The sequence below is a fragment of the Arachis hypogaea genome, chromosome 14, assembly GCF_003086295.3.
Source record: "Arachis hypogaea cultivar Tifrunner chromosome 14, arahy.Tifrunner.gnm2.J5K5, whole genome shotgun sequence".
In the NCBI taxonomy this organism is placed as follows: Eukaryota; Viridiplantae; Streptophyta; class Magnoliopsida; order Fabales; family Fabaceae; genus Arachis; species Arachis hypogaea.
In genome coordinates, this window is record NC_092049.1 from 125,137,994 (window position 1) to 125,163,129 (window position 25,136).

Consider the following 25,136-nt stretch of genomic DNA (forward strand, 5'->3'; position numbering starts at 1 on the left):
TCTAATGCTACCGTGCCGGCACTCGAACTTACTCAACCTCTTGAACTAAGACCAAGTCAACCTAACCCTCAATACTTAGCAAGAAAGCTAAGAACACAAGAGAACACAAGAGAAAGGAAGCTTTGGTGGAAAAAATACTTTATTACTCAAGTGTGGTTACAAATGGTTCACACACACACAAACTCTAATTCTCACCCCCCTATTTATAGCCATCCACCTCCTCAATGGATGGTTAGGATTTAATCTAATCAACGGTCCAGATTAATCATCCAAAACATTCTTTACAAATATCTATTCTACCACAACTTTCTAAATGTTTTTAAATTATTCCATATCATTCTTTGTACTTCTATATACATCTACACTCTTCTAGAATACTCTATGATATTTAAGAGTCTTCTAGAACTTTCTAAGGTATTTCGGGACCTTCTAGGACATTCTAGAATGTTTCGAAACCATTTAGAGTATTCTCAAATACTCCTAAAAGCTATATAAATACTGTTAAATTTAACCTTCTAAAATTTACTGACAATAGGCCTTTTCTAAGAAGCTATGAATATGATTAATAATTAATATATTTAATTTGATAGTAAACTAATGGTGACTTGGCACAACTTCTATTGGTTGGTGAACAGTACATTTTTATTTGAACATGTGTGGTATATAGATAAGTGGGTGAAGAGAATGTTATCCCAATGGATTATGTTTGTTCTGATCACATAATAAAACCGTACATGAGATGAAATAATTATTATTAGAGATAAAAAAAAAAAGGAAATTAGGGAATTAATAGGCATATGTACGTTGTTCTAATTCTCTATTAGGAATATATATATGAGAGCTTGATGACTTGCACCCAAACGTTAACTCAACTAAATTCTAACTACTTTTACAGTTGAACCGCCGGAGTCGCCGTCTCTGTATATTGGTCCCGGTGCCGAGACTTCGGCGTCGCAACAGGTTGAGGTGGAGGAGGAGATCGAGGAGCCAGAGGAGGTTGAGCCGTCGCCAGCTGCTGTTCCTTTCTCCCGCCTCTTCGCTTGCGCCGGTCGTTTTGACTGGTTCCTTACTTCCTTATGATCTGCTGCAGCTCACGGCACCGCTCTCGTCGTTTACTTGCATTTCTTTGCCAAAATCATCCAGGTTCCTCGGCAAGATGCCCAGTTTCACACGTTCAAGGAGGTTCGGTTTCGTTCTCTTCTTAAGCCCTTACCCTAGATTTTGTTGTGCGTAGCTGTCTGGATTTTCATTTCTGGTAATTTGATTTTGCTTTAGTTGTGAAATGTATTTGCTGCTTGTGAATTGTGATGTTGGATGAGGTAATTGAGCAATGAATTTTTTTTCACGAATACTGAATTGATTACATTCATTTGAACACTTCTTCCTGTAAGGGAGCATCAAAACCGCAATTCAGGCTGGGTCAGCATTGGCATTCACCTCTGCATTTATTGATTTCAGAGGTCAGAGAATAAAACATGATTCTCATAAGGAGTATGCTGCCTACAACTCTGCATTGATGAAAACTATTAAGGGTGCAACAACTGGTTTAATTTCTGGCACCATCTGGGTACTGTTGTTGCCACCTGGAATCATGTTCCTCGTGTTGAGAGAAACGTTGCTCTTCCATGCCTCATAAGAACTTTCAAGATGATGGGCAACTATGCATTGACCTTTGTTGCCATAGGAGGAGTCTACATTGGTGTTAAGCAGTTGGTGCAGAACGCTAGGATGAAGAGGGATCTTGTCAACGGTGATGTAGGTGTGCAACTGTTCTGGGTTACAAAGGTAGCCTTTTGCTCCAAACTATTTTATCTCTGTTAGGCCATAATTTGCATATGTTAAATCTATATCTTGAAATCTCACTTATGGAAATAAATTTTATGAAAATAAATTTTTTATTTTTAATTTGAAGAAAACACCGCGTGGTAACCGTTGAACTAGAAATTTCGCTAATTTACGCTTTTGGGTTTGGTCATTGGTGGGTCGGCCACGAGCTTTGTGTGTGCGTTCAGGTTTCATAAAATTCATGCTTGCTCTAACATCTTTCCAACACACTAACTCACCTTCATCTTTCCAACACACTAACTCACCTTCTGGGTTTGGTCATTGGTGGGTCGGCCACGAGCTTTGTGTGTGCGTTCAGGTTTCCTATAAAATTCATGCTTGCTCTAACATCTTTCCAACACACTAACTCACCTTCGTCTTTCCAACACACTAACTCACCTTCTAACATCGCCACTGTTAATGAAAATGATGATTTTAGCTTTCTTCTTCTTCCTCATGGTTTTATCATCAACGTCATCACCCCTTCCTCCACCACCACCGTCACTAAGTGATGGCTTGTCCCTCGAGCTCATCCCACCCCATTCTCCAAAATCTCCATTTTATCATTCTAACCTTGTAAATCCCTTAGTTTCCCCATATAAACAAGGCGTGGTAGTAAAGATTGGTATTGGTACCATCGACATCGAGGATGATGTGGCTTACAAATCTTATCTGTTAGTATTCGACACTGGATCCGACTTAATATGGATTCAGTGTGAGGAATGCAAGATTCAAGATGAAAACCATAGGTGCTATCCTCAGAAAGAAGAACCGTTTCCGGATAGCAAGTCAAGAACCTACCAACCTCTGCCTTCAAGTTACCCCCTCTGCAAATACGGTCGCTCCGACGAAAAAGGCCGCTGCATATACACGGTGAAGTACAAAACTGGATCCATCAACAGCACAGGCGTGCTTTCCAGTGAGACCTTCAGATTCCTCTCTACTTCGTCACCAAGTGGTACGGAGAAGGTGAGAGAGATTGTCTTCGGGTGCGGTTATAAGAACTATGACGATGACCGTAATGATGGTGATGCTTATCAGATAGCAGGGATTTTTGGCATGAGCCCTGGTCCCCTTTCTTTTCTAAGCCAATATAAAGGAAAGAAATTTTCATACTGCATGGTTCCACGCCATGTGAAAAACCCTCCTCCAACCTACCTGAGGTTTGCCTCAGAAGTGAAGCCGTTAACAAGGTTCCAGACGGTGGATCTTCTTATGACTAAGGCAACTAAAAGTTTATTTATTCTGCAACTGGAAGATCTTGGAGTAAACGGCAAGAGGCTTCGGATTGATCGGAGGAGGCTTGGAAATCAGCAGTTAGTTGTTGACTCTGGCTCCACTAATTCACTTATGCTGAACGGTGCCCATGAAAAACTTGTGAGTAAATTAGATAGCATTCTAATTACCGCAACTGGGGACTTTAAAAAGGATGTCGTAACCTTTGAAGACCAAATTTGTTATAAGAGGATGAGGAAGCCACAAGGATTTACTGCCAACATACCAAGTGTCAATTACTACTTCAAAGGAGGTGCTCATCTCGATTTACCTCCTCAAAATGTTTTTGTACAGAAACTAAAACGGAACACAGAATGGTTCTGTTTCAACATTTTCCCAGACCAGCAAATGAATCTCTTGGGTGCCTACCAACAAGCTGACTTTAAGTTCATTTTTGATATCAAGAAAAATAAGCTGCAGTTTGGTCCAGAGAATTGTGCTCAAAACAGTTAACTAAATCAAATAAGCTGACTTTATGTATATGCTCCAGCTTTACCACTAATTGATAAATAAATCCAATCTTATATATATATATATGTGACAGCATTATTGCATTGCATTATTTATACCGTAGATTTTGTTGTGCGTAGCTATCTGGATTTTCATTTCTGGTAATTTGATTTTGCTTTAGTTGTGAAATGTATTTACTGCTTGTGAATTGTGATGTTGGATGAGGTAATTGAGCAATGAATTTTTTTTCACCAATACTGAATTGATTACACTCATTTGAACACTTCTTCCTGTAAGGGAGCATCAAAACCGCAATTCAGGCTGGGTCAGCATTGGCATTCACCTCTGCATTTATTGATTTCAGAGGTCAGAGAATAAAACATGATTCTCATAAGGAGTATGCTGCCTACAACTCTGCATTGATGAAAACTATTAAGGGTGCAACAACTGGTTTAATTTCTGGCACCATCTGGGTACTGTTGTTGCCACCTGGAATCATGTTCCTTGTGTTGAGAGAAACGTTGCTCTTCCAGGCCTCATAAGAACTTTCAAGATGATGGGCAACTATGCATTGACCTTTGTTGCCATAGGAGGAGTCTACATTGGTGTTAAGCAGTTGGTGCAGAACGCTAGGATGAAGAGGGATCTTGTCAATGGTGCTGTAGGTGTGCAACTGTTCTGGGTTACAAAGGTAGCCTTTTGCTCCAAACTATTTTATCTCTGTTAGACCATAATTTGCATATGTTAAATCTATATCTTGAAATCTCACTTATGGAACGGGTCCGCTGATTTGTCGATGAAAATGGTGAACAGAACTCAATGATGCTTTGATGGCTTTCCCCTGTAATCTAATTAGATGTGATAGTGAAGTATAATATAAGGAAATCCAGTTCCTTTGTATGTGAATGTTGTGTGTGCGTGCCCCCACCAACAAAATCCTCCTCCTCCTCCTTTTCAAGTTGCTTGTGTGTATTCGTGAGTTTTCATATTTGTTTCTTTATGATTTGTGTTTGGGTCCGATGTGTTTTTATTCATATCCTTAATGTCAATTCTGAAATCACAGAAGCTTAAAGTGACATTTGTGCCCTTTTTTTTGCTGTCTTCAGTGATCTGTTTCATTCAGATCCAGTAATACTTGCTTGATAGCTGATGTTATGTGAACTTGAACCTTATTTTTCTTTATATAGAAACTAAATTCCAGAGTTTATTGCCTTTTGTTATTTTTTTCCGCTGACATTTAGTTGTATTCCCTTATTTTCATTATTTTTCCGTGAAGCTCCTAAGTTGTTCGTTTTCCATTCCAACCAAGAAATTTTCTTGTTCTTAAAGCCCACAATGTCTTGTAGCCATAGCTTAAGGCCTAAGCATAATGTATCTGTTAGCGGTTGTAGTTCAAATGAAACCTTTATTGCTAACTAATTGAAACTTTTCTTTTAATTAATTTCTGGAAAGAATGAGAATTATAGGATGCCATGATAAAGTTAGCTGTATTTTTCGTTGCTTGGGGCTATGTTATTTATTATTGTAATGCTTATTCAGCCTTAAAATTTGTTTTACATAGATGGTTGGTCAGTTAATGTGTCTGCAAATACTGGCACTGGAAGAAGTCAATATGTGAATGCTGGAGAACTAAGTGGCAGCACTTCTTCACATGAAGGACTTAACAAGCTGATAAACATAGGGGTGTTAGCTTTAACACTGATTTGATACATAGTGATCTTATAGCGTATATAAACATTGTATTTTTTTTCCGCTGATATTTAGTTGTATTCCCTTATTTTCATTATTTTTCCGTGAACCAAACTAAATTCTTTCTATCATTCTATGCCTACATAACTTATGATTGTGAACTTGTGTTTTAGGATTATGTCAATAATTAACTTCAGAAACAAGATGTAACTCCATAAATAACTACCTAACAAGACTATTTAATGCTTTCTATTTAATATATGTTAAGCTTGTTGCATGTGCTATATATCTTTCCATGTGTATCATCTTTTAGAACCATGATGTGGGGCATTATTGCCAGAGAGACTTCTTTCCTTACCCTTTTGAATTGGCATGATGAATTTGGTAACTGACTCGTTTATTGTTCTCCTGAATAACTCTCTAGTTTATTCAGTGTGTAGTTAATACACCACTTTCCCATGATTATTGCTTTCTGTTTTCTGATATAACATGCTATAAAAATAATAGTATTTAATGTCATTTCATCCACTTATGTCTTTTGATTCACTACACTCATTAAAAATCTATCTATGCAGAGGACTTGACCTCATGATACTGTCACACAAACAAGAAGGAATCAGTGGAGAATGGATCCTTACAAGCTCCCACCCAAATGGCCTGTGGCTTGAACAATTTTGAGAGGTGCTGACAAGCCTTAGGAAAGTGCTGCATGTCAGTTATTTATTTGTTTTTCTAATTAACTGTTGAATTTTATTCATTATTGGTCCTTGGCCCCAGGCACAATTTGATGCTGGAGGCTGCCTCTTGTGCCAATAGAAAATAAATAGTAGGATGGGCTTGTATGTAATAATGTTGTATCTTTGTGCATTGATTGCTTGAGTTTTGAAAGAAGTTTCTTACTCTGATCCATTTCTGTGTTACAAATTGTTAAAAATTGAGTTGTGATCATATATTCATTTTTGTACTCCTAATGTGACTCTCAGACTCTGTAGTTGTTGGAGTAATTTTTTTTCTTCACATAAGTAATGATTTAAAACTCATTCCATATAAGATGAGATTGAAGAGAAGAGTGCAACAACTCATCTTAACTTAGACTTGTTAGGTAGTTAGTTATGGAGTTACATCTTGTTTCTGAAGTTAATTATTGACATAATCATAACACAAGTTCACAATCATAAGTAATCAATCATCATTTTCACTCTCAAACTTAGAGATTTCTTATTGTTTTTCTTGTCACTTTCCCACCCTTTCATATTTCTTTTTTGTTCCATTATGTTCTTCAATAGCAGGAATGCACACACAGATTAAAACAAGTTGCATTATTTATTGAAACATTTTAAACATACAAGATCAAGAAAAACCTATTGCTAGATTGCTAGGGATACAAAGATTACTAAAAATTCTCCAACATAGGAACAATATAAAATAAACATTTGTCACTTGCCAATCCCAAACACAATGAAATCAATTTGGATATTGTCACATTGCCCTCTCTCTCATATATACACGAATGTGAGCACGTCATTTCACATGCAACCAGCAATACATGATTCAAGAAATACAATTTGTTGAAAGAAAGAAAGAAAGAGTTCATCAATCATTCTGATGCTATGTCCTCTCCATATGATAGAATAAAGATAATAGTGCTAGTGATCTGCCACTGCAACTATGCTAAAGATAATGATTGTCATCCACAAAAAGAAAAATACAACTTCAAATTTTAGCATGAAGTGTAAACACTGCACTTAGAATATAGTCTAGCCCCACCTGTCAAGTTTTTCCTGTAATGCAGGATCGATCTCCTCATCTATATCTCCATCATCAAACTCTCTAGGAACAAAAGTGCTGTCTTCTGTATTAGACTGTGAGGCCTCGGAAACTCCATTAGCTCCATCAGTTTGGGGTCTGATATTATGACCATTTATCTCCTATTAGAAGTAAAAAGCAATAAACACTTGGAACATATATAGTAAATAACTGAACTTGTTTTTTCAAATTTAACTTGAAGACAAATTTGATATTAGATATTATGACTACCTTATTGTTCAGTTCAGAAGCTTCCTTTAAAGAAGAGCTCGTCTGTTGCTCTTTTCTTCTTCCGTTTTTCTTTTTATTCTTAGAATTTTTCATCTCCTTTGGATCTGTAACAAGATTTCTCACTAACAGTTAGGCATCTGCATCCCCAAGCAGATGAAACAGGAAAATAAAATAAAATGCTACAGCCTACAGAAGACCACTACTCAAGACTCGAGAGTTTCCGGACATTGTCAAACACAAAAGCTTAAATATAAATCCCACTGAATGAAATGATTGTATAACTAGGAAATTTAGATGAGAAACAGATATTGTTTTAGTTAGTTGGAGCGTAATTTCAAACCTTCATTGATAAATTTTTAGACAAGCCAGTTTTGTGGAATAAGATTAGACATTTCAATTCTCTTTAAAGTAAAGCACGTGGCCCTTATAGAGGACTTTCCCTCTAAATATGGTGAGTGGCTGACATATTAAAGGCTTTACTTTAACAACCAAAAAAGGATCTCTTTGTCCTCACAGTCCTACCTTTTGGTATATTTCTTCTCTTCATTTCAACAAGATCATTGGACCACCTACACTGTCTATACTTGATGCAGACAAACATTAACGAAAGAACTGAGTACTACTAATTTCGAGTTTCAATGTTGTCAAGATGGACATGAATCAACTTGTAAGCTCATCTTACAGGCGTAGAAGAGGTAGTTTCATGTGGTCAACAAATTACATCAAATGGAAATTGCTCAACTAGGACAAAGTTGTACCATTTCATCGGTCTAACCACAACAAAACGCATTAAGTAAAACTCATGTAAAGGGGATCGAAAAATGCTCAGTTACCTGCATCATTTCCATTAATAAAAGACAAAAGGTCATCGACTGAACGATCATCCACATTCTCTTCTTCAACTTCAACATTCTGAAACATGTGCCCGACCAAATCTTGTTAAACATCAACATTTTACAATTCAAGAATCAGGACATTAAAAAAGGTACAAGTAATTAAATAATACTTTACAAATTGGACAGTGTGCTTGCACTGTAATGTGATGAAAAAAATAAGAAACAATATTTACACCTTTAGCCTCTCATGCTCCTTCAGCTCTTTCCTTTTCTTAGCATACAAGCGGTTCAAAAGCCTGATCCTCGGATCAGCAGTTGTGTTTTTATAGGGCTCCAATTTCTTTTCCTGGATCAAATAGAATGTCTAAAAACAGCAAAACTGACATCGAAAAAAGAATTGAAACATGGTTATTGCAAGCACCAGATACCTCTGTAAGATCATCTGGCAAATTAAATATGCCGTGTATTTCCTCAGGGGATTTTCCTTCAATTATTCGAGCAAGTGTACGGCTTATAAGATCAACCAATGTTTTCAACTGAAGGCTGTCTGCAGCAGATGTCAACTCACATAACTGCTTCGTGTCCATCCGCATGAATTTCTCATCATAAGATTTCCGCTCCTATACAAAAACTAAGCCATCCGTCAAATAAAACCTTTCCATTTAAAGTGCATCTTATATTTGATTATAAGTTTATAACAACATTAAAAAGTGAAGAAACATAAAGAACCTTGTTTGAGCGACCTGGTAATTGATGAAATCGGCAATAATCCCGTTGAGGAAGACATATTGCACAGTTCTTTGAAGATCCCGTGCCTTTTTTATTACTTCTTGACAAAAAAAGGGCAAAACATTGCAATTTCCTGTTCCACTTGTTGTATTGCACCATCTGGTGTCTGAAGCCAGATATACGGCTGCATAATCTGAAGCAAGAAGTTAAACACTGGATTTTAAATCTCTCAATATCTCAGGATAAAAAATTGTAAGAGAAAAAAAATAATAAAATCATAATCACAGAACCAGAAGAGGATCTTAAACTAGAAATTACTTATATCATACAAGCAGATACGCACCTCGGGTTTACTAACTGCCATGTCAATTCCTGACATTTTAAACTAGTGTCAAAAGCGGAAACTACTGATATTTGAAGTTTATTCACGGAATCACGGTTTGACCAATATATGCAGAGGTGGAAATTCAAATTCAAATTTCAATTCCAGACAACCAGATAATACATCCACTAATCAAACGAGGTTTGGGATCAGGATTAAGCTTCTCTAGCAGCAGCATCAAATGCATATGGTCCATGAAAGCATTGGCAGTGATACACAATTCCCTATATCACAATATTTTCAACAAGCAAGGATAACAGACATAAACCTTGCCAAAGTGTAGAATGGTGAATAATTCAGCAGCACCTCCTAAATTCAGAGAGACCCTGCATAAATAGGATAAGTCAAAATGTGTAATGAATAACAATACATAAATGAAGAGTATGCAAATACATAAAGCATCAACTAAGACATGCCCTATCCTACTATTACAAAACTAAGTACAACAATTGATTGATGCCTATTTCCACCCGAAATTTTTTAATTAACATTTCCAAACAATAAAACTTCAAAAAGAAAATACTTCAAACAAGAGAAAACTATCAACACATGTAACTTACTTTTTTTTTTTTCAAAATGGCAAAAACGTTTATAGTTACATTACTGCTGCTCACATCTTATTAGGCATGCTTCCATTTGAACTTGGTATTATCCAAATATCACATTAAGTTAACACACATAAAAAATAGAAAAGACAAAAAAAGACAGAGTGGTTTTTACAAATTTCCTGATTCCATATATAAAAAGAAAATAAAAACAGAATAGAACAATTTAAAAGCTACTTGTTAGCTAATTACACACAAGAATTCTGAATTCCCATGATACTAAAGAGCTTCACCATCGGCCAACTTCACAAAACAGTAATGGCAGAGTTTAAAAGGAGCTAAATTTTCATTATTTATATCAGCTACATGATTTTGATTAGCATCAAATTTGTTTAACATCATCATTTCCAACACAACAAACACAATAGCAACATGAATAAGAAGTTGAAGAAAGGGGTTGTTATATGCCAGCACAATAAACGGAACCAAAAGGGGAAAAAAGCAGCAGGATTCTTTACCACGAGCTTAGATTGAAGAAACAGCAATGGTATTGAAATGCTAAACACCAATGGTACTTAAAATTGTAAACAATTTGCTCCAATCAATTCAATCAATGCGCTGTATTGGGGGCAAATAAGTAGAGAGAGAGAGAGAGAGATTTGCAGAAAGTAGAGAGGGCTTTGAAATGGAGGGAATTGGCGGTTGTCGGCGATGAAGAAAAAAAAGACAGAGAACGAAAGAGAGAGAAAGAATGGTGGAGGAGAGAGAAACAAAATATTTTGATATTTGCATTTCCTTCTTCGGCAAAACAAATTTTTTTTCCATAGGCTAATTAGATCCATCTATTTTGTTTTATCCCTAAATAATATTAATTAATTATGGTTATGATTACGAATTTACGACTGAAATTGTTGGGAGAAAAAATTCCCATTCTGGAAAATTGAAATAGATGGGGCATTCATTTGAAGTACAAGAAATTTCTTAAGAAAATTGGGTCTTAAACACAATTTGTGCCATGCTACAATTCCATATCTGCAAGAGAAACATTATTTCAGAATCCATACTGCACTAAAGGTTAGATCTGCGATATATATGCATTTTTGGAAATTCCATGTGCATTGAAAATTATTCAATCCATCCAATGTTACAATTCATAGGGATAATTCCGGCAATTTCATGAGGATAACTGCAGATAGCAGCATCATAGGTTGTACAGATTCTATCAGAGAAAAATGGATAACCAGGATTTGTGAAGCAGAAGAACCAAAGTCAAAGATTGCTAGGTTCTTTTATACAAATAACTTGATAAAGGGAACTTGAGGCTCCTTGCAACCTGCTTAAACAACAATGAAAATATTATTCTTCATTTGTTTTCCAAATGTCATATAAATAAACCAAGAATTCTGTGGGAGTGTTACGTGGGAACTGAGGTTACCTTCAAAGCCAAGTCTTCTGATACAGTTGACCGATACCGAACTGAGCCTTCAATTGGACAGCTTCTTCCTTTAAACATAAATTTAGCATTGCAGAGACTGGATAGCTGCAACAGAACATCAGACATCAGTTCGCCGCTTTGTTTGTCCTCAACCGACGAATCTTCTGCGACCGATACAATACACTGAAAGATGGCTAACAACCTCTCCAGTGGGAAACTTCCAGGTCCTTTCATTAGTAACTCCTCTTCTAAACTTTCCTTTCTTTCAGGCAGCTTCTCAGAGGGTCCACACACAAAAAAGAACAATAGACTAGAAAGTTAAACATCCACTGCTTGAAAAAAGAGAGAGAACAAAAGCAGAATCATACTATGGCTAGAGAACTAATTTTTGTAAATTACACATCAACCAACAAATCAACATGCTTACTTCCTCTTTCGCTTTCGATTATCAGAACCTCCTTTGGAATCAAAAAGTGAAGCATCAAGAGTAGCTGGATTTCGGGAAGCAAGAAATGCTGAAATAAGAAGATACTTTGCACTCGTAGACATGTGAAAGTCTAGCTTGGCAATTTCTTCACGTCGCTCCAGTTTCTTTTGATTCACCTTCAGATTTGCCTCTTTGGAGTTCTCAACTTCAGCTGAACGATGAGATGAAACCTTAAATATCTCATTTAGAGAGGACGTGATGTGAGGATTGATATGACTAAATAACTTTCTCTTCATGTCTTTGTCTTTGTCTCCATTAGGAAAGACTCTTTTATCGCGTAAAGGTTCACAATATTTTTCATATAGTGGTTTGAAGGCAGTGGACAATTCATCAACCTGCCTAGTAACCCTAAAGAAAGACCTTAAAGCCACACTGCATGAAAAATAAACAAAAATTCACTATGAGATTATGTAAATCTGAGAAAGGAAAGTAATAGTAATAAGATGTCTTACTCCAAGAATGAAGAATACAGGGAAGAAAGTATACAGGGATAGGCACCACATAACCCATGTTAGAAGAGTAAAAGGTATCTGGAGAAGTATTGCTGATAAATATTAGACCCACCTCAGGAATCTTCAGCAGATCATAGAAATTAAACAGAAAGGGTAATAAAGTAGAGCTCTTATCCCACTCTCTAACAAGCTGAAAATTGTCAAATACCAAGTAGATCATGTTTCCAATCCCCCGTTGTGCCATTGTCTTGCCTGATATCAACTTCTCCGACTTCTCCTTCAGATTGTTTATGGCATCGGTCAATGCTTCCGTAAAAAAATTAATAAAATCCGATGGTCTCTCACAGCGCTTTGCATTTGAATAGCCATTGGCAGAACTTTTTCTATGGAGATGCAACTGATTTAGTATAGATTCAAACAAGATAACCTGATTATAACACGTCGTGCAGCTAGAATAAACAAGAGGCCTGTTGAGATGCCGGAATAATCGAAAAATGATACTGGTTTTTCCAGTGGAAACACCACCATACACAAACAAAGGAAGCATTGGAGTGTTCAATGGCCCCAAAAGACTTACAATCTCGAGAATCTGGCTACTTCTACCGGGGAAATTAGAAAACAATTCATCTAGGCTAATAGGGTCTCCTCCAACTAAAAGGTCATTGATTGTTAGAGGTTCAAGGCTATTTACTTTTGCAGAAGATGCATTATTAGAAGTCGACGCAGAAGATGAAGCTAAGGACCTTGTAGTTCTTCTGGGAATTTGTGCAGCTTCCTCTGAATTCATGTTTCCTCTGATAAAATCAACAATGGAATCATCAATTTGGAATCAAAATTTTGAAAAAACTAATTGTAACGGATTCCACGCACTCTTAGGATTGGTAGTCAATAAACAATAATCCATTGTGCTGGAGTTCACATACACACAACCTGAAAGAACTTAACACTAACTCTAATGGATATATTAATCAGATTTATGAAAGCATCATCATTATCATACAGTAAAATTGAACTTGAGTGATATCAAAGCTTCAGTTCAATAAATGGCTTTCAAAATTCACAAACTACAACGCAAAATTGATTAATTTTCGTTGGTTTGAAAGTAAAAAGATGTCATAGAATATTCTAAAGACAAATATGAACATACTGAAATTGATAACAAACCAAATCCAATTAGATTAAGAAAGTGAGGAAAAACCCTGAATTAAACCTAAAAGAAGAGAAAAGGACTGTGGAGTGAAGGTCTTTACCGAGAAAACAGAGAACAGAGATGCGAGCAGATCCAATTGGGTGCGCGTGGCAAGCACGACTCAGTGAAGGCGCTTGGACGTGTCGCTTTTTCCACGCAGTTGTTTGGTGCAATGTGACAGTGAAGAATGAAGAGTGAAGAGAGCAAAATCAAATGGCAAATACAATATTACAATACAACACACTGCGGGGAAAGGAATGGAAATGGCGCCAAAATCAAACAACGTTGTCCCGGGAAGAGCCACTTTTCTCTCCATTTTTTTGGGCTTATGATTGTCTATTTGGGCCTGCGTCAGAATTCAATATGGTCCAGTTGATTTGGGTCTTCTAGTCCATGACCAAAAGATTGTAGATATTGTTTTTTCTTTTAAAAAATAAATTGTACCAGTGCAACATCCGATTGAATATTCCTTTTTCTAGGAAAAAAAATAACAATAACAATAGTTACTCAATATCTAATTGAATCTATTTACAAACTTTATAAGTTAAAGTTCCTAATCGAGAATTTAATTAAACTATAGATACCTAAAATTAATTATTTATGTTGAATTCGATGAAAAATTTGAGTGATACAAATTAAATTATATAAGCAATTGCTTAATGGAAATTAGAAAGTAAATTATCCTCTTTTATATATAATTATATAATAAATTTATCATACATTTTTATCGCATAAAATCATCGCACTTCTAATCAATTCCATTTGATAGTTAAGGTTGATACAAAGATAAGTTTTGAAATATGCATTAAATATAAAAAAGTTATTACAAGCTTTAAATGAACACATAAATAAATTTATTATATAATAATATACAACAAAAAAATAAATAAAAATGATTAGCAAACACGTGGCTACATCAGGGACGTAAGGAACGGAGCGTTGAATTGTGAGTTGTGAAGAGTGAGGAAGGAGCATAACAACGATGCAGAGTGAAATGGGGGAGCTTTATGCTTTGGACTTCGATGGAATCCTCTGTGATAGCTGCGGTGAGAGCTCTCTCTCTGCTCTCAAGGTACTGTACCCTCTCTCCTTTCTCTCTTACTTGTTTTTTCATTTCAAGTTTTCACTTTTTCATTAACTAGGATACCTTTCAGGCTGCGAAAGTGAGATGGCCTTCTTTGTTTCATGGCGTGGATTCGGCCACTCAGGATTGGATTGTTGACCAGATGCATTCAGTAATTAATCTCATATTCACTACTTACTTCTTATGCATTTTTTTAATCAATTAGTTAATTATTATGTTTATGCCTTTGTTTTTTGCTAAATTGCTTTATAATTTAGATGTTATGTGTTTTGGTTCTGAGTAACTGTTAACTGCTTATCAACTTATACGATTTGTAAATAACAACAGAGGCCTCAAATTATAGAAAGGGAATCAGAGACAAAATTATTTTGCTTTCAAATAAATTTCCTTGTTTTAGAAGAGTACCATTATGAGGTGCAATGCATGTGTCAATCTCACTTCTTTGAGGAAGTAATTGATTTTTCCTCTAAGATTTCAGTAGGACTTTGATTATAAAATTGTTCCAAAACTAAGCTAATTAAACAACACACTGTTTCTCGCTAACTTTGTTGCCTTTTTTTATTGTTAATCAAGTTTTATTCCCTCAAAATATAAACATTTTCCGGTTTTAATCATTTTTTTTTTTGTAAGGATTTAGTTACTTGCATATGATGTTGTGAATATTTTACTCAAAAATATTGAGCTTTCAAAAACATTGCTTTGAATATGGTGAATAAATAGACCAATTTTCATTCTGAAGATGAACTTCCATAGTTGTCTGTGTTATAGGTCCGACCGGTCGTAGAAACTGGACATGAAAATGTTTTACTTGTGAGATTGTTGTTAGAGACCAGAATACCTTCCATCAGGAAGTCTTCAGTGAGTACAATGTCTTATCTCTGATCTTTAGCATTTATCCGTGGAATTTGCATCTGCTTTTGACTGATGCCTACTTTTTTTGCAAGGTTGCAGAGGGGCTCACGGTTGAGGGTATATTGGAAAATTGGTCCAAGTTGAAGCCTGTTATCATGGAAGAGTGGAGTGAGAATAGAGAAACTTTGATAGATCTTTTTGGAAAGGTTAGAGATGAATGGTTGGAGCAGGATTTCGCTACTTGGATCGGTGCAAATAGGTAACCAAATTAAACCTTCTGAGCTGTGATTAGTTTAGCATATTTATATCACATGAAGGAGATCTACTACTACTAATTCGTGATGTTTGTCTATAGATTCTATCCTGGTGTTTCTGATGCATTAAAATTTGCAAGCTCGAGAGTGTACATAGTCACCACGAAACAGGTCAGCATCCAACCTTCTTTTTGACCCTAGCTAGGGGATGATAATCCCGTCAACAGATACTTTTGTCTCAGTATTAATGAAAAATACTCCATTCCATAATATTTTTACTTTCAAAAGTCAATGTATCTTGATATAAATTGCAAGTAATATATACAATTTTTAATGTACCGAATTTTCAAGGTGATAATTATTTTGGAATGAAAGAGTAAGAGAGAAAGGAAGATAATGTTGTCCTAATACGACTTATGCACCTTTTGCAATTTTACATCATGTCCCCTGTTCATTTTGTATCTTTATCATTTCTTTTGTAATTTTAGAGCCGTTTTGCCGATGCTTTACTCCGAGAGCTTGCTGGGGTGACAATTCCACCTGAAAGAATATATGGTCTAGGAACTGGGTTAGTGTAGTATATATTCGTCTAAAATAATGTCCAGTGATGCTTTAACATTTTTTTCTTTTCTTTTCTCTTGCTTTATTTTTTGAAAGGAAATTCACTTTCCTTGCACCATCTTTGGTTTTACCGGTAGGCCTAAGGTGAAAGTGCTGAAGCAGCTTCAAAAGAGACCAGAGCACCAAGGACTCACACTTCAGTAAGATATTGTGCTACTAGAACTAATTATACATCATTCTGGTTATTGTTATTTCTACTGGAACTCTATTATTGCTTACATGAAATTAACTCTTTTAACCAGCTTTGTTGAGGATCGGCTTGCTACCTTAAAAAATGTCATCAAAGAACCTGAGTTAGATCAATGGAATCTGTATTTAGGTAGCTTCCTTTTGTATTTCTTAACCAGTTTATAATTGGAATGGATTCTCTCAAGGGAAAATATTACATGACATCGTGAGTGTGCCTGATAAGTGTAATTGTTTTTTGGGATCAGGGAACTGGGGTTACAACACTCAGAAAGAGAGAGAAGAAGCTGCGGCTATCCCCAGAATTCAAGTTCTTGAGCTGTCGGACTTCAGTAAGAAGTTGAAATGATTGTTTGTTGCCTTCATTGAATTTTCACTTTTTCAGGCGTCAGCATTGAACTGAACATTTTGTTACCATCTCATTTATAAAGAAAGTCAGTTTGTTGTGACCACAATCTTTCTATTTAAAATGGCTGCTGTAACTGTATCCTCTAATGTTATATAGAGAAATGTTTTTTCAGTACATAGTAATATAGTATATATACACACACAATAAATTGACAGTTGATTATTGAAACTCAAAACTGGTTTTCATTATGTAAGTGTTATGTTCAATAAGAAAAGATAGATCTACACTCTTGGATGAAGGCAATGTGTTGAGTTTACACATATATAACTGAGTTTGCTTTTACTTGGGTGGCTAAATATATTAAGTTATCACAATGTGGAAATAAATAGAGGAAATATGTGCCTCAAATGAAGCTGCAAGATCAATGTGGAAGATTCCAAAAAATACGACGCCACTCATAGTCATATGTGAATGACTATTTCGAAAGCAAATATTATTTGTGGTAATACTACGCTGAGAAAAGGTACTGAAATATTTGGATTTTTATTTTTAATATGGAGGGAGGTATGGGGTGATACAGCATTATGGAGAATAGGGGCGCTTTTTTTGTATGTGGTGTTAGGAGGCTGAAATCGGATCGAGAGATTTAGAGTAAGGAATTTGGACGGTCCGTTTTGATTTTTTAAAAAAAACAAAAAAAAAAAAACTAGAAACGGAGGGTCCGTTTTCATTTAAAGGAAAAATAAAAAAAAAAACAAAAGTGGTAAACTGATGGTCCGTTTTGAGTTTTCAAAAACAAAAAAAAAAAAACAAAAAATGTAAACGGAGGGTCCGATATCATTTTAAATAAAAAAAAAAAAAAAACAAAAACTAATCGGACGCTTCGATTTGGGGTCAACAAATTTTTTAACAAAGAACTCGGACGGTCCGATTTCTCCCTGTCTCAGACCTGTGTTTAATACCTGTATACACCATAACCAAACACAACTCACACACTCCTCCAATATAAAAAAAAATTAGCCGAAATATTTCGAGGATTTACTACACATCTTCCATCTTAGAAGGCAGGTTTGGTCTCCATAAAAGTTATGCGAAATGGTAAAAATATTAATGCATAGATAAAATTATATTGTAATGCACGAAAACTTAAACAACAAATTCCATCAAGATAAAGTCGACTATATAGATCAAACAATATTATTATATTCAGTTATATATCATGTCTATAATAAATTCATTTATGCTGTAGATGAGCTTAATTAATAAGGTAACGGTAGCTCTTTTTACTCAAACTTAGATATTACCATAGGCCTTTCCTTTAAAGATCTAACATGCAAACCAAAAAATGTAATCTTACACTGTTAAAGTGTGTTTAGTTTGGAATTTGTTAAGCCACCTAAGCATAGCACCTTTTCAAGGGCATCAAGGCAAATTTTTTTACTTAGATAAGTTTTTAAAGAACAGACATAATTCATAAAAATTACAACCATGTTAAGTGTATTAAAAGTGTCATTTACAAAAACTTAGATTAAATGACAAAAGAAAGAAACTATTGGCATTATTATTAAATAGACAAAAATGAAAAATAAACAAAAAAAAATGGTAGACATTCACGTGTCATAATTTTAATGGAAGCTAGGCCCCAAAGATTTTCAATCCTGTTTTGGATGGCGGGTATTGTGTACCATGCAAATTTATATTATTATCTTAGTATAAAATACATATAGATAGACATTGCAAGATTGAAAGGAACTTAGGAAAAATGGGTCATCTTTATGCATTAGACTTTGATGGAGTTCTGTGTGATACTTGTGGAGAGACTGCTATCTCTGCCGTCAAGGTTCATGCTCTCTCTTCCTCCCTCTCTCTTATAATAATGGAAGAGAAATACACACAGTATTTCCAACATTTTCATTGTATATATGTTCTTCTAGTTCTAGGATTTCTATCTTCTTTTACTAATGTTTCAAATTTTCTGTTAATGTTATCCAGTTAGTGGAAAATATCAATAAGATTCTAATGTCATAATGTATAATGTATTAAACTTAAGCTGTGATCACTTCGATAAATTTGTAGGCAGCCAAGTTGAGATGGCCAGCATTGTTTGATGGTGTGGATCCAACCGTTGAAGATTGGATTGTTCAACAGATGATTACAGTAAATAATTAACTTCTAAGTTGTTAATTAATTACACTTCTCAACAAACAATGCTCACTTATCAATGCTTAATTTATGTTTACGAAGTGCTCGTTCGTCTTTCTTTATCTGTCACTATAACTTCTTGGCATATTATTGGATCAATGTATGTAGACCAAAAAATGACAGTGACAGATAAAATTAAACGAAGGAAGCACTTGGTTAAATTAATGAATAGATGTTCAAATGTTAGTTATTTGTTTTAACAATGACTGGTTTGCTACTTAAGAAATGATTGCAAAGCTAAAATCTCAACACAATTTCTGCAGTGTTCATAAAACATTTGAGTTATACTACTTTTCTTATGAACTTGTAGTATTTTCATGTCAGGTGAGGCCAGTGGTGGAAACTGGATATGAGACTCTCTTACTTGTGAGATTATTGCTTGAGACCAGAGTTCCATCAATTCGAAAATCTTCGGTCTGTATATATTAAGCCTAAAATCACCTTGATTTTTGTCATCTTAAATTACACTAACCTGTTCTGAGATTAAGTAATATCATGCTTACACCAGGCGTTTTATAACTTAAATGAAGAAATGTCAGTGTAATTTAACCTTTTTATTATGAATTGACAAGTGTAGTATCACTTGATTTATGTCATAGTTCTTCTTGAAAGGTTGCAGAAGGGCTCACAGTTGAGGGTATATTGGAGACATGGATCAAATTGAAGCCTATTGTGATGGAAGAATGGGATGAGAATAGAGATGAACTGATAGATCTTTTTGGAAAGGTCAGAGATGATTGGTTGCAGAATGATTTCTCTGGTTGGATGGGAGCAAACAGGTAGTTCAATTAAGGGAATGTCTTAATACAAGTTATCTAACAGTATAAATTTAATAGAAGTTATCTGTCGAAAACTATGTTAAGATCTTAAGGTTTGATGCATGTATATCCGTACCATTCGATACACCAGACAAAAACAACTGAGATTAGATATTCGGATTTTAGAAAAATGTGCGCGCGATTGTGTTTTTGACTTTTGGACTCTTGCTTATTGGTGATTGTGTTTTATTTTTTATACCTATAGATTCTATCCTGGTACTGCTGATGCACTAAGATTTGCAAGCTCAAAAGTTTACATTGTCACCACAAAACAGGTAATAATCCTTAAGAATACATAATTCTAGTCTTATATGAAATTTCACATTGCTATGTTCTCTTCTTACTTTGCATTTTTTCCTTCTTTGGCTATAGGGCCGTTTTGCTGATGCTTTACTGAAAGAGCTTGCTGGAATCACTTTACCACCAGAAAGAATATATGGTTTAGGAACTGGGTTAGTATCTTGTATGAATATCAAAATCATGTTGTAGCGGACACTATTTTGACACCCATATTTTGTTAACAACCAACATGTACTTTCTTTGTTTTGTTAGTGTTTTTTAAAATCTTTTTATTAATATTTTTTCTATGAAGTCCTAAGGTAGAAATGCTAAAGAAGCTTCAAAAGATGCCAGAGCACCAAGGACTGACCCTACAGTAAGATTTTGCCTTTCAGGTTATTAAGAACATTGTATTTGCATGTTAACATGGTTTAAGAGAAATTACTAAGGTTAATATTTTTCTTTTTTTAAAATTGCAGCTTTGTGGAAGATAGGCTTGCAACCTTAAAAAATGTCATTAAAGAACCAGAGTTGGACAATTGGAATTTGTATCTAGGTAGCAATTTTCTTTCTCCGTGTCTCTTTTAGTGCACCAAGTTTATTTTCACACTAAGATCATCCAATGGTATGAATATAACAGAAATTATTGATGTATAAGCTAAAATTATAAGAAGATTTACACTATCGAATCATGTTAGTGCATGTGACCATAGAGTTGTCCTATAACTTCAATCTTATACATTTTGGAGTTTCTATCTTCTGTATTGTTGTTTGTTTTAGAATAACATATTTGCTAAATTTGGTTGATTTGGATTAGTTAATTGGGGGTTCAACACTCAGAAAGAGAGAGATGAAGCAGCAGCTAGCCCCAGGATTACACTTCTTGAGCTGTCTGACTTCAGTAAGAAGCTGAAATAGTAGTTCCACTTCATTAGATTGTCTATCATTGTATTATATCATTTCATTTAATTACATTCCATTAATGCAAAACAATGGTAAATTCCTTCTGTCTCTAAGCTTTTGCATCATCATATTTATAATTGTAATGTTTCTCTCCAATTTAGAATAAACTATAATTTTTTACATTTCCAACCATAAAAGATTTGAATACTTACAATTCTAGTCATGTATTAGTTCGTTCATATCTTATATAGTTAGCATTATCAACATTCAAATCTTTCGTGATTAGAAATAGTAGTATATTCTCCATTTTAACATAAATGTCACTTGAACTTTGATAAAAATCAACATTGCTAAACACAATTATACAACTGTGTCTAAATATATTTTTCAATGTACTAAAAGGTGAAAATATAGTTATTTTGAAACGAAAGGAAGGAATAGGATAAGATAAAGTAGAATAGTCATATATGGTTTGATAGGTTATTAGGGGACTCACTTCTCACCAAGGGGAATTTGAATATCTTTGTTTCTTTCGTCTCATCAATGCAGTAGTTTGAGTTTCTCTTGGTTTACACAAATGCTGAAAAGGCGATTACTACATTATCCTTTAGAAGCAGTTCATCATCTTAAAATGAGGAGGAAGAAAGTGTTTTTTTATGTCAAACTACAAAATTCACAAAACTGTTACTAAACCTTGGAAGACAATCATATCCCTAGAAATGAATTACAACTCTGTTCTCAAATCCCCATCATTTTCCTCTTGACCAGCATTATCCGCTTTGGTTTTTTCTTTCTGAAGGTTCTGAAGAACCTCTTCTAAAGGTGGATCTCCAGGTCTTCGAAAAACATCATTCCCGATTTTGATCTCATATGCCTCTGATTGGTCAAAGATAAAGTCCTTCAACTGTAATATCAGCAGAAAATCATCACTAACAAATAACAATTATCTCAAGGCTGAATCTAAAACTGCTTTTTGAATGAAAGGAGAATAAAAGCAAGGTACAAGGATCATAATTCAACATGATTTATAGTAAATCATAAAATGGGAAGGCAGGAGATGAACATAATAGCAGATAGATAGGGTTGTTGTCAAAATTGATAAGCCAAGCCGCTTCCATTCTTCATTCTTTAAAATTTCAAAGTAGAGGGAAAAGAAGGTAAAATGCAAAGGCGTACCTCATCCATGCCTTTGATGCTTTCCATGTTGAACATGATTGTACTTGTATCAACACCCATGAACCTTATACCAATGCCTCCAGTTCTCATAACTTGTGACCATTTCATGGCGATTTCCGCTACCATGTCCTAAAATCAAGCATGGCAATCAGTTAAGGGCGTTAACATTAACGAAAAATGTTCAAACAAAAAACTCTTTCTTCTATCACAAAGAAAATTGCCAATAAGGACCAATTTGATAATCAAACACCATCTTGATAAATCAAATAAACTACTAAGAAGAAGTTGAAAATAAGGCTCCACCAAAAGAAAGCACCATAAACTATCCAAAGAAAAAAAAGCACCAGAGATATCCATATTCCCCATCCCAGAACACAGTTTCCAGAATGGATAAGACAAACATAATGCTGAAGCAACCTTAACATGCTCGACGGCCGACAATTCAATTACCCATCACTTTTACAGCAGTCACTTGAAGGCTACATGGCAAGGGAAGCAAATCCCAATGATAAGACCCATTGCAATAGAAGTTATCAATCCAATAGCAGTTACTCCTCACTTTATCACTTTACTAAGTTTGTTCACTTTAAACTTAAAGGACCCTAATCCAACAGAGTAACCAAAACTTAAACTCAACTAGAGCTCAAATGCAAAAATTAATAAATGGCCATGAGCGAATGTGCTCATTGAAATTCACCAGAATCAATTGATCACATTAAATCACAAATTCAACTCAAACTATATCTTAATTTTTTTAACTTCTTTCTCCCCTTAAATGAAGTATGAGCAAAAACAATACATGTGCAAGAGCCAATCATCCTCCACCAAAATCCATCACAAAAAACCACAGCTTGAAATAATCACAACCACAACTCAAAAAATAAAATAAAACATATTTTATTTCATTTTATTAAAAAGAAACCCTAACAATAACGTAAAACTCAGCACTAAAACTCTAGAAGGTCACTTTCACTAAACTCCAATTCCAGCTTACATTTCACTCAAGAAAACGAACTTGACCGGACAAAATCAGTAATGTAACCAAAATTCTAGCTGAAATTCATCAAAAACCAATAAACATGCAGAAACAGCCAATTTCCTGATAAAAATCATAGCTAAAAATTGGAGCCCTATTTTGCACCAAGATAAGAATAGCCTTAACCAGAGACGGAAATGTGGCTGACCGGAGTACGGGGAAGTCCGAAGCGGAGCTTGACGAAGCCGATGACGGGACCGGTGTGGCGCTTCATCATCTCCTCCTTGATCTGAGACGGTTCCATTTTCGACAGATCGGCGGGCGGGAAAGATGGCTCCTTCTTCTTGCCCCATTCCTTCCAAGACTCGTCCTCTTCGTCATCGTACACGTCATCAAGGTCATCGCTGATGTGCACCTTGCGCTTTCCTCCATGGGCAAATTCGTAATTTTGCAGCACCAGAAGTAGTAGAAGAAGAAGGAGGGTGGTAATGGAGCTCATTGCGTAATAAGTGTTGCGAATTTGTGAGGAGTTGTTATATATTGCTCATAAATTGAACGACATAGAGAAAAACACAGAAACTTGTTAGTGTTGTCATGTTTAGATAATTTGCGTGACGCAAATGACAACGGAATCAATTCTTTGTAGAAAAGCTAATAATTTAATTTAGTTTCAAAGTAAATATTTATGTATTCAGATATCAAATATAATATTCTACATAATTAATATTTTAAAAAATAAAAATAAATATTACAAAGTAATTTAAAAAAAAAATAAGTTAACAAAATATTTATGGGATTTTTTTCATTCAATTGTTAGTAGATAAAAACATATCAAAAAATAAAAATATATATCAAATAAAAAAATTATTTTCTTTCTACATCAAATTGATAAGATAAAAAAAATATTTTTTTACATTAAATTGATAAAAAAAAAGAGACATAGTACTATTTTTTTAAAACAAATATCTTTTTTGAAAATGACATCTAAACAAACCTAAAGCGTTATATCAAAGTTCAACGAAATTTATGCTTTTATCATCTTTGGAAACTTATTTCATTTTATTTTTTATTTTTTGTTTTTATTATAAATATTTTTTATTTCAAAATTTCATTAAGAGAAGAAAAAAAATAAAAAATAAAAATAAAAAATAAAAAATAAAATTTCTTAATTTTACTTTTTTTTTTCTTTACAAACTTCTAAAAATAGAAAATCATAAAATACTAAAAATAAAATCCAATCCTAACACATTTTTTTAAGCTTCCTTACAAAGTAATAATTCAATTTAAAATATTTTTAAAATTGACAAAATATAATTCCATAATTATTTTATACTTTAAATAAAATAGTTTGCAACAAACATTTAGTTCTAAAATCCTATTTATAATTGTTCATTCAATATACGTAAATTGTATAAAAAGTATAATAATATATTTTTGGTACCTTATTTAATTAGTGTTATATATTTATTTAATTAAATTTATTATCTATTTAAATTTCTAATTAAGTATACAATGATAACCCCTCTTAACGAAAAAATACATTAAATTAATGTAGAGATTTATATTATTTACGAAATGTTGAAATCCTAATAATTGGATACTATATTTAAGCTCAATTAACTTTATATAATACACCACAAACTTGCACCTAGCTTATGTTAAACAAAAAAATGTTATCTTCGTTTAATTAAAATTTATATATATCACAATTATTTTTCTAAGAAACAATCATAAATTTAACCTTTAATATCTTTGTTTAATTAAAACTTATATGTAAAGTTTAATTATCCTCAAACAAAAGTAAGTGTAAAAAAAGTGTTGAATCTCTTTATATAAGTTATTAAATAAGTTTTTTATGTTTGTGCTTGCTCTCTATGTATGAACCTTTTGATTTGGTATATAAGTGTTCTCTTCTATGACATACTTCTCATCTTTGATCAAAATAATTCACAAAAACTCTTTATTAAGATCTACTAATAAGACGCTCGTCTTTATAACTAAAAATTACTTCAAACTTACTCACCTTTATAATCCCACATTGACCTATAGGAATTTAAGCGTGCTAACGTTAAATTTCAAATTCAAGAAGTTTTAAATTATATAATG

General features: G+C 34.2%; 4 protein-coding genes and 2 pseudogenes across 17 annotated transcripts; 3 read left to right on the forward strand and 3 right to left on the reverse strand.

Annotated features, from left to right (window-relative positions):
• Positions 1-736: 736 nt before the first annotated feature.
• On the forward strand, positions 737-6,147 carry LOC112743989 (aspartyl protease family protein 2). 10 transcript variants are annotated; one of them, XR_011871240.1, is made up of 4 exons: positions 737-1,182; positions 1,392-1,785; positions 3,847-4,240; positions 5,814-6,147. XR_011871240.1 is itself a non-coding variant. In XM_072214838.1 (2 exons), the coding sequence occupies exon 1, from the start codon at positions 2,245-2,247 to the stop codon at positions 3,550-3,552; it is 1,308 nt and encodes a 435-aa protein (XP_072070939.1). In that variant the 5' UTR covers positions 1,792-2,244; the 3' UTR covers positions 3,553-4,240; positions 5,111-6,147. The 10 variants fall into 10 exon arrangements, 2 of the variants coding, with proteins under 2 accessions (XP_072070939.1, XP_072070940.1); XR_011871241.1 differs by having other exon boundaries at positions 746-1,182; positions 1,459-1,785; positions 3,914-4,240; positions 5,111-6,147; XR_011871239.1 differs by lacking the exon at positions 5,814-6,147 and adding an exon at positions 5,111-5,438 and having other exon boundaries at positions 747-1,182; positions 3,914-4,240.
• Positions 6,148-6,628: 481 nt separating this feature from the next.
• LOC112743990 (SKP1-like protein 21) lies at positions 6,629-9,237 on the reverse strand (annotated as a pseudogene).
• Positions 9,238-9,490: 253 nt separating this feature from the next.
• Positions 9,491-13,556, reverse strand: LOC112743993 (origin of replication complex subunit 5-like; annotated as a pseudogene).
• A 612-nt stretch (positions 13,557-14,168) lies between these two features.
• On the forward strand, positions 14,169-16,850 carry LOC112743994 (uncharacterized). Of its 4 annotated transcripts, XM_025793445.3 has the most exons (9): positions 14,169-14,402; positions 14,485-14,565; positions 15,183-15,272; positions 15,359-15,525; positions 15,622-15,691; positions 16,009-16,088; positions 16,219-16,281; positions 16,384-16,460; positions 16,576-16,850. In XM_025793445.3, exons 1-9 carry the CDS (start codon positions 14,313-14,315, stop codon positions 16,674-16,676), a joined length of 819 nt encoding a protein of 272 aa, XP_025649230.1. In that variant the 5' UTR covers positions 14,169-14,312; the 3' UTR covers positions 16,677-16,850. The 4 variants fall into 4 exon arrangements, with proteins under 4 accessions (XP_025649230.1, XP_025649231.1, XP_025649232.1 ...); XM_025793446.3 differs by lacking the exon at positions 16,009-16,088 and having other exon boundaries at positions 14,224-14,402; positions 16,178-16,281; XM_025793447.3 differs by lacking the exon at positions 15,183-15,272 and having other exon boundaries at positions 14,235-14,402.
• Positions 16,851-18,313: 1,463 nt separating this feature from the next.
• LOC112743996 (uncharacterized) lies at positions 18,314-20,991 on the forward strand. 2 transcript variants are annotated; one of them, XR_003172552.3, is made up of 9 exons: positions 18,314-18,516; positions 18,753-18,833; positions 19,203-19,292; positions 19,491-19,657; positions 19,902-19,971; positions 20,069-20,148; positions 20,289-20,370; positions 20,455-20,531; positions 20,793-20,991. XR_003172552.3 is itself a non-coding variant. In XM_025793449.3 (9 exons), exons 1-9 carry the CDS (start codon positions 18,439-18,441, stop codon positions 20,891-20,893), a joined length of 807 nt encoding a protein of 268 aa, XP_025649234.1. In that variant the 5' UTR covers positions 18,314-18,438; the 3' UTR covers positions 20,894-20,991. The 2 variants fall into 2 exon arrangements, 1 of the variants encoding a protein (XP_025649234.1); XM_025793449.3 differs by having other exon boundaries at positions 20,289-20,351.
• A 383-nt stretch (positions 20,992-21,374) lies between these two features.
• Positions 21,375-23,702, reverse strand: LOC112743995 (uncharacterized). The gene is made up of 3 exons (XM_025793448.2): positions 23,239-23,702; positions 22,055-22,183; positions 21,375-21,782 (listed from the first exon to the last, which is right to left on the reverse strand). The coding sequence occupies exons 1-3, from the start codon at positions 23,527-23,529 to the stop codon at positions 21,603-21,605; spliced, it is 600 nt and encodes a 199-aa protein (XP_025649233.1). The 5' UTR covers positions 23,530-23,702; the 3' UTR covers positions 21,375-21,602.
• Between the last annotated feature and the right edge of the window lie 1,434 nt (positions 23,703-25,136).

Coding starts and splice junctions, on each gene's coding strand:
- LOC112743989 (XM_072214838.1), top strand. CDS start 2,245: ATGAAAATGATGATTTTAGCTTTCTTCTTCTTCCTCATGGTTTTATCA.
- LOC112743994 (XM_025793445.3), top strand. CDS start 14,313: ATGCAGAGTGAAATGGGGGAGCTTTATGCTTTGGACTTCGATGGAATC. Junction 15,526..15,621: donor ACTTGGATCGGTGCAAATAG/GTAACCAAATTA, acceptor GTTTGTCTATAG/ATTCTATCCTGGTGTTTCTG. Junction 16,089..16,218: donor ATATATGGTCTAGGAACTGG/GTTAGTGTAGTA, acceptor TTTTACCGGTAG/GCCTAAGGTGAAAGTGCTGA.
- LOC112743995 (XM_025793448.2), bottom strand. CDS start 23,529: ATGAGCTCCATTACCACCCTCCTTCTTCTTCTACTACTTCTGGTGCTG. Junction 22,184..23,238: donor TCGGACTTCCCCGTACTCCG/GTCAGCCACATT, acceptor GCTTGATTTTAG/GACATGGTAGCGGAAATCGC. Junction 21,783..22,054: donor GCATCAAAGGCATGGATGAG/GTACGCCTTTGC, acceptor CTGATATTACAG/TTGAAGGACTTTATCTTTGA.
- LOC112743996 (XM_025793449.3), top strand. CDS start 18,439: ATGGGTCATCTTTATGCATTAGACTTTGATGGAGTTCTGTGTGATACT. Junction 18,834..19,202: donor TTGTTCAACAGATGATTACA/GTAAATAATTAA, acceptor TTTTCATGTCAG/GTGAGGCCAGTGGTGGAAAC. Junction 20,149..20,288: donor ATATATGGTTTAGGAACTGG/GTTAGTATCTTG, acceptor TTTTCTATGAAG/TCCTAAGGTAGAAATGCTAA.